This window comes from Octodon degus, unplaced genomic scaffold (assembly GCF_000260255.1).
Source record: "Octodon degus isolate 3935 unplaced genomic scaffold, OctDeg1.0 scaffold00079, whole genome shotgun sequence".
NCBI lineage: Eukaryota > Metazoa > Chordata > Mammalia > Rodentia > Octodontidae > Octodon > Octodon degus.
The window spans coordinates 10740583-10747960 of NW_004524655.1; the positions used below are offsets into that span (position 1 = coordinate 10740583).

Here is a 7378-nt window from a genome sequence, read left to right on the forward strand (position 1 = left end):
GGGTGCAGACTTGGGCTGACCTGGGCCAACACAAGGGGGACAGGAGTGAGCAGAGCTGAGGTGGGGGCTTTGGATCCTCCTGCACAGTCATTCTGACCTATCCCATTGCGACTGTCTTGTGCCTCTTCACCACCTTCCCTGTGGACTGTAAGAGTCCCTTAGAGAGAAACTAGTCTTGTGTATTTCTATAGCCACTTTCCAAGTAGCCTTCCTTGGATTTCCTGACCTACTCTCTCCCTTTGGCCGCCCCTGCAGCCTCAGATTCAGGTAGTGCACCATGCAGTCTGTAATTTGTCCTCCCTGCTCTCTGGAGTCTGAGTCTGGAATTTGCCCTGAACTCAGGAGCTTCAACCTAGGCCCTTCCAGTTCACTTTCCCCTTCTCTGGTGCCTCCTCTGTGAACAAGATATCTCTAAGCCCGCTCCAAATGTCAGATCTGGGCGTTGGATACCTTGGTCATCTGTAAACTCAGGGTCTGGCTCTTCTGAGCGTTAGATGCCTCTGAGAGCCAGGAGCTTCCTTCCTGCTGTTGCCTTTAATGCTGCCTGTCTTAGCTCTGTTTTGGTCCAGAGGTTTCTCCCCTTTTCTTCTAAGTTTCTCAATTCCCAGATTGATTTATAGGTCCAGCCCCCATGGAGAGTTCAGGATCACTTCTATCTGTCACCTTAGTCTAGATCCTGGATTATTACCTGCCACCACACGGAATCAGCTGGAACCTCCTACCTGGGGTTTTACTATTTCTGCCTTTCGAGTTCTAGGTCTGTCTAAATTCTTGTTTTCCTAATTCTCAGTTCCACCTTTCTCCCCTTTCTCATGTGTTAGAGCTTTAGTCTACACTATCACCAAGCACACTGCACAAAGCTCATTAGACAGACAGACATAGCAAATGAAGGAGAGTAGAATGGTGTCTTTTATAGGCACTCAGCAACCACTACAGATAGAGCAACAATCAGAGAAATACAGACAGACTGACAGCCATCCATCCTTCCATCCATCCATCCATCCATCCATCCATCCATCCATCCATCCATGCATCCAGCCAACCAGCCAGCCAGCCAGAGAGACAGACAGAGGAGTCTTAGTAGATCATCCTGTTACGTTCCTGTCTCTTGGGTCAGAGGGAAGGAGGGCTGATTATAGCTAAAACAAGCATGAAGGTCTGAACAGGGAGAGATCAGCCAGCACCCACAGCCAACATGCAGTGAGTGAGTATGATCCTAGACTGAGACTCAACACAAAAAGCTCAGAAATCAGAAGAAGATGTTCTCAAACCTTGGGTAGAATCAAGGAAGAGGGAAGAGGAGTCACTTACCTAGGACGGTCAGCTTGGTCCCTCCACCGAACACAGCACACTGTGACACAGACTAGTGCAAAAAACCTCTCCTGGCCTTGCCCCTCCCTGACCCCCAGCTGCAGCTGTGCTGGGTGCAGCCCCTCTTGGACCTGTGTGTCCTGTATGACAGGAGGGAAACCCCACTGGGAGATGCCTCCAGTATATGGTGCCTCATTTGGAAGAGCACGCTGTCCTAATAAATGAAGGGTCTCCCTGAGGTCACCTGTACATTTTTCATCTTATCTCTGTAAGAATTACTTTGACACCAAAGGAACAGGACGGAGAAGCACTCAGGGGCAGTTCAGTAAAGTGAGCAGCTCTGCAGTAACCATGGACATTCCAGTAGCAAAGCTTCTCCAGATCCCAGCTGGCAAGGAACAAGGAAAGCAGTCTGGGGACTAGTGCATGACATTAGGTGGCAAACAGGAGCAGCAAAGCCCAGCTGAAACCTCGCTTCATCTTCCTACACAGAAAGGAACATCTATAAACAGCACTGCAAACTGAACTATCTAAGACACATAGGGCCTTTTGGGGGGATTTGCAGAGATGTGGATAATTTGTACATTAAGTTACAAGATGTTTTTAGCTTTGATAATCACATTATAATTGTATTGTCATCATTCCAGGACAGAAATGGGATATTTACAGGTGGATAGAGTGATACGTGGAATTTTCTTGAAAGTATCAGGTAAAGAAGGGGCCATTCTGCTGTGGGAGAGAGCAAATGACCCATCATGGATTCAGTATTTTGACAGCTGTTGATGGCATCATAGAAGTCTTTGTTGTTCCCTAGTCTATTTTGTGTTGAAAATGCTACAATATAGGCATTTGTCATATATGAAAGAGGATTTTGTCTTGGGTGAGTAGCAGAGTATTGGATGGATCCTGGTACTGATACCTGGGATCGGAGGTGAGGTCCTACGTGGTCTCAACCTTTACAATTGAGAAATGGCATCAAACAGGTTCCATGAGACTTTGAAAGGACCCAGCCGCTTTCAGTTTCAGGGCCTGGGGTTTGCGACCTCCTGGCTATCATGATATTTGAAACTGGCCTACTGGTTTCTCTGCATGCTATGACTAAAGAGTTCTCTGTCATTACCAGTCCTGTCCTTGGCTGGGTCTGGTTATTCCACTGTCCTAGTGGTTGCAGCTACCATGTTGCTCAGAAGCTGGGTGAATAGAGATTGCTGTCTGGAACTCTTCTAGCCAAGAGGACTGAGAGATAGTGCCAGGACCAGCACATGTAGGAAGGCGGCTTAGAGTAGAGTGTGAGAGTGTGTATCTTGAGCTTAAGCTGAGGCTGAAGACGCTCATGGGGAGTCTGAGCCACATGCGGGGGAGTGGGAAGTACAGGCTCGTGGGACTGAAGCCCTAATCCTCAGTTTCCTGAACATTAGACCCTTTCTGAAGCCCCCTGGATGCAATCACTCTGCCATGGTCCATTCTAACCTTGCCCCAACCCTAGTCCTGGCGTCCGTCCTGCCTCTCACATGCCTCCCTCAGACAGTGGACGCCCATGCTGTGCCTACAGTGGTGTCTTGTCTCATTTTCCTTAATTCCCCCATGGCCTCCTTGTCACACAGGTTGTTCCTCTCCTGCATGCACCACGAGCCAAAAACACATTATGTCATTCCCACAGGCTCCATTTTTCTGTCTAGTCCTTAATGATTGACCACAGCCTCACGCTACAAGCTTGAATCTGACTCTGATCCACATGAATGTGGATGGACCGTGATTAGCTCTGTCTGCCTCCGCCTCTACCCGTGTTCATCTAAGCACACTGGTCTCTTTCAGAGAATTCCACAATGCCCAGTGCTGAGCCAGAAGATGAACGCAAGGTGGGCAATGCTGGGCTTCCTCATGCACACTGCTTCTATCCTGCAGAATCTGTCCCCTCTTCCACTGCGCTGGCACGCGCTGAGAGAGCCTGGGCAATGCCCTTGCATATTGCCTTCCCATGGCTCCCTGGCGGTGGGGAACTTCACCCCATCAGCTGATCAGTGATCTCCTGATGAGATCCCTCAAATAAAACCCTCAGGTAAAAGCTCTGTTGCTGGCCAAACCTTTGATTGGACTCCAGTGCCCTTTTCCCTCCCTTTCCTTCCCCTAGTCTGATACTAGTTTCCTGAGTCTCTCTTCATTTCTCTCTACTTCTCTGTGTTTGTTGTCGGCTCTTTCCCTGTTGCTGGTTCCCTTTCTTTCCCCTAGCAGAGCCACTCTGCAGGGATAGCTAACTGTGCTGGATCCCAGTCCCACCAGCTCAGGGAACTCAGCTGAGGAATGGGATGCATGGGATGAGGAGGAGGTGACGTCTCACAGTGGAACCGCCCCTGCACCCGAGCAGTGACCCTTCAAAGTAGAGCTGGTCTGGTTACCCAAAGCACATTGGAAGTAGTGCACGATAATGTGATTGGTGCTTGTTGAACAGATCAGAATTGAAGAGCATATGAGAAATGTCTGGTGTGAGTTTGCACGGTAGGTGCCTCAGTGGAGATTTACAGCAAAGCCTGTCCAGTTCAACACTTTCTAGGGTAATACACCAGGCAATATTAAGTGTTAACCAAATTTCCACTGGAGAACCCCAAGGTGTCTCACAATAAAATAATGGTGAAACCAGGGAGACAAACAGAATTTCTGATCAAGAAGGGGTAGTTTATTGAACAATGAGGGGATCACAGAGAAAGTCAGGAGCAGGTGGGGTGGGACAGGAGACTCTTCCTCCGAGTCCTTGCACTTCAGGTCCCTGAGGATAGGGTGCCGGGCAGGGTCCTAGGGACACTCTGCAGGGGCCAAACTCTTCTCCACAGTGCTGCCATCATGTGTGACCTTGCAGCTGACTCTCTGGTAAGAACTCCACTGTGCAGGCGTCATGCTCAGGTAGCTGCTGGCCATGTATTTGTTGTCACTCTGTTTGGAGGGCTGCGTGGTCTCCACGCCTTGGGTGACAGTGGTGCCATCAGCCTTCCAGTTGACGGTCACAGTGCCCGGGTAGAAGTTATTCATCAGACACACCAGCGTGGCCTTGTTGTTCTGGAGCTCCTCAGGGGAGGGCGGGAAGAGGGTGACTGCGGGTGCAGACTTGGGCTGACCTGGGCCAACACAAGAGGGACAGGATTGAGCAGAGCTGAGGTGGGGGCTTTGGATCCTCCTGCACAAAGTCATCTGATTGATCCTGTTATGACACTCTTGTACATCTTCACCACCTTCCCTATGGATTACTGAAGCCTGTTAGGTAGCTACTGGCCTTGAGTTTTTCTAGAACCCTTTTTCATGTAGCCTCCCTTGGATTTCCCAACTACTATCTGCCTTCTGCAGCGTGTTCAGCCTCAGTTACCAGGCTGTGAGCAGTGCAGTCTGTGACCTGTCCTTCCTGCTCTCTGGAGTCTGAGTGTATAATTTGCCCTTAACTCAAGAGCTTCACCCCAGGCCTGGCCTGCAACATGGCACAATTTCCCCATATACATGGTATCTGCTCTGTGAACAGGTTGTCTCTAAAGCCACTAAAATAGCAGACCTGTGCATTGGCTGCCTTGGGCCTGATCATCTATGAACTCAGGGCCTGGCTCTTCTGAGAAGCAGATGTCCCAGAGACCCAAGAACTCAGTTCTGCACTGTAGACCTTAATCACCCCCTAACTTGGCTCCGTGGCCCAGAGGTTTCACCCTTTGTCTTCTAAATTTCTAAAGTCTCAGTTTGGCTGAGAGATCTGATGCCCATGGTGGCTTGGGGATCACTTCTACCTCTTATCTTGGTCTCGGTCTTGAATTGTAAGTAGCCACTACAAGGATATGATTGGGGCCTCTGACCTGCGGTGTCATAACCTCAGCCCTTAGCGTTCTAGGTCGCTCTAAGTTCCCCAGTTTTCATAAGCCTCAGGGCCTCTTTTCTCCCATCTGTCTATGTTAGGACCTCACATATCTATACCATCACAAAACTCACTGCACAAAGCTCATCATTCGGACAGACATTAGAAGGGAAGGAGAGTAGAAAAGTACACTTTTGAGATACCCACCAACCATGAGGGGCAGTCTGATAATCAGACAGAGAATGACAGACAGACAGACAGACAGACAGACAGACAGACAGACAGACAGACAAGCCTTAGTAAGTGATCTTGTTCTGTCCTTTTATCTGAGGTCAGGGGAACAGAGTGCTGATGACCAGCGAAGGCAAGCATGAAGGTCTGAACAGGGAGAGAAGAGGTCAGCCAGCACCCGCAGCCAAAATGCACAGAGATAGTCTGATCCCAGGCTGAGAGTCAATCCAGAAAAGTCTCACAAACAGCAGAAAGCTTTTCAAATCAAGGCTTGTATAAAGGGAGAAGGAAAGGAGTCACTTACCTAGGACGGTCAGCTTGGTGCCTCCACCAAAAACCCAACACTGTGACACACACTAGTGCAAAAACCCCTCCTGGCCTTGCCCCTCCCTGACCCCAGCTGCAGCTGTGCTGGGCGCAGCCCCCCTTGGACCTGTGTGTCCTGCCTGAGAGGAGGGAAAACTCGTTACAGATGCAACAAGGGCGTGATGCTTCCCTTGGAGAAGCTCACCCTCCTAATAAATGAAGGGCCTCCCTGGGGCTCACCTGAATGCTTTCACACTCTCTATGGAAGAAATATTTTGAAGGAAATGGAGCAGCAGAGCAAAGCAGGGGACAGGTTGGTGAGACTGAGGGCTGGCCTGTGACCAGGACATTCCCAGGACTAACAGCTTAGTTTATGGAGATCCTACCTGGCAAGAAACTAAGAAAGCAGTCTGGGGACTCTAGCAGGTGACATTAGGCAGAGAACTCAAGCAGCAAAGTCCATTTGAAACTTCACTTCATCTTCCTACACAGTAGGGAACATCCATATGAAATAAGCACTCTTAACACAAGTGAGACCTGATGTTTGTGAGAGATTGAGGAGACCTGGAGTACACATGTTATTATTGAGTAGTCTTTAGATTTCACAATCATATTATAGTTATGCTGCCATTATTCTGGCACAGAAGTGGAATATCTACAGGTGGAAGAAGGGATATGTGGAATTTTCATCAAAGTGTCAAGCAAAGAAGAGGTTGTTCTATTGTGGGAAAAAGAAAATGATCAACAAATTCAATATTTGGACAGCACTTGATGGCATTATAAAATCTGTTGTTTGCTGGACTCTATTTTGTGTGGAAAGTTCCACAATAGAGGAAGTTATCATGAAATAAAGAGGACTTTGTCTTCTGTCTGTGCCTGACTACCAGATGTATCTTGGCGTCTGAAACCAGGGAGTAGTGTTCTAGTCCTACGTGGGCTGAGGCTCCAGTCTTGTGAAATGGCATCAAACGTGTGCCATGGGACTTTTGAAGACCCCATCTGCTTTCTAATTCAGATGCTGGGGTTTATGATCTTGTGGCCATCATGATCTTTGAAGGAAATCTACTAATTTCTCTGTACTGCTGTGCCTGAGGAGCTCCCTGTCATTGTCGGTCCAGTCGTTGGCCTGCTCTGGCTATTCCTTAGCTCCAGTGGGGGCAGCTTCCATGTTGCTCAGAAGCTAGGTGCAGTGATCACAGTCTGTGAGCTCTTAGCCTAGAGGATTGAGACATACTTCCAGGGCTGTCACTTGTAGGATGTCTGCCCCTCCAGGTGCCACAGGGTGCTTCCATACCTCCGGCTGAAGGCGTGTCTGGGGAAGTTTCAGCCACAGCAGGGGAAGAGAGCAGTGTGGACTCGTGGGACTGAAGACTGGATCTCCAGCTTCCTGAGAGCTGGAGCATTTCTGAAGCCCTCTTGACACAGCCAGCCTGCCATGGTCTATGCGTACCGGGCCCCAGCTCTAGTCCTTGTGTCCATCCTGTCTCCCACACTGCCTCCTTCACACAGTCAGTGGCTGCCCATTCTGTGCCTACCTTGGTGTCTTTTCTCATTTTCTCTATGTCCCCAATGGCTTCCTTGCCATGCAGATTGTTCTTCTGCTGGCTGTACCATGAGGCAATAACCAATTATCCCATTCCTCTAGGCTGAGTTTTTCTTTCTTTCTTTCTTTCTTTCTTTCTTTCTTTCTTTCTTTCTTTCTTT

At 49.0% G+C, this 7378-nt stretch overlaps 2 protein-coding genes across 4 annotated transcripts in view; both read right to left on the minus strand.

Annotated features, from left to right (window-relative positions):
- Nucleotides 1–2933, minus strand: part of Igll5 (immunoglobulin lambda like polypeptide 5) — a 6728-nt gene extending 3795 nt beyond the window's left edge. The window contains exons 1-2 of the mRNA XM_023720945.1: nucleotides 2862–2933; nucleotides 1312–1363 (exon numbers count right to left, since the gene is read on the minus strand). Of these exons, the coding sequence (XP_023576713.1) occupies nucleotides 1312–1363; nucleotides 2862–2933 (124 nt within the window). The remainder of the gene's footprint in view (nucleotides 1–1311; nucleotides 1364–2861) is intronic.
- Nucleotides 2934–3964: 1031 nt separating this feature from the next.
- The window catches only part of LOC101585743 (immunoglobulin lambda-1 light chain), a 734743-nt gene continuing 731329 nt past the window's right edge, over nucleotides 3965–7378 (minus strand). For all 3 annotated transcript variants that reach the window (XM_023720912.1, XM_023720909.1, XM_023720911.1), the window contains exons 3-4: nucleotides 5673–5710; nucleotides 3965–4421 (exon numbers count right to left, since the gene is read on the minus strand). In XM_023720912.1, the coding sequence (XP_023576680.1) occupies nucleotides 4102–4421; nucleotides 5673–5710 (358 nt within the window). In that variant the 3' untranslated portion in view covers nucleotides 3965–4101. The remainder of the gene's footprint in view (nucleotides 4422–5672; nucleotides 5711–7378) is intronic.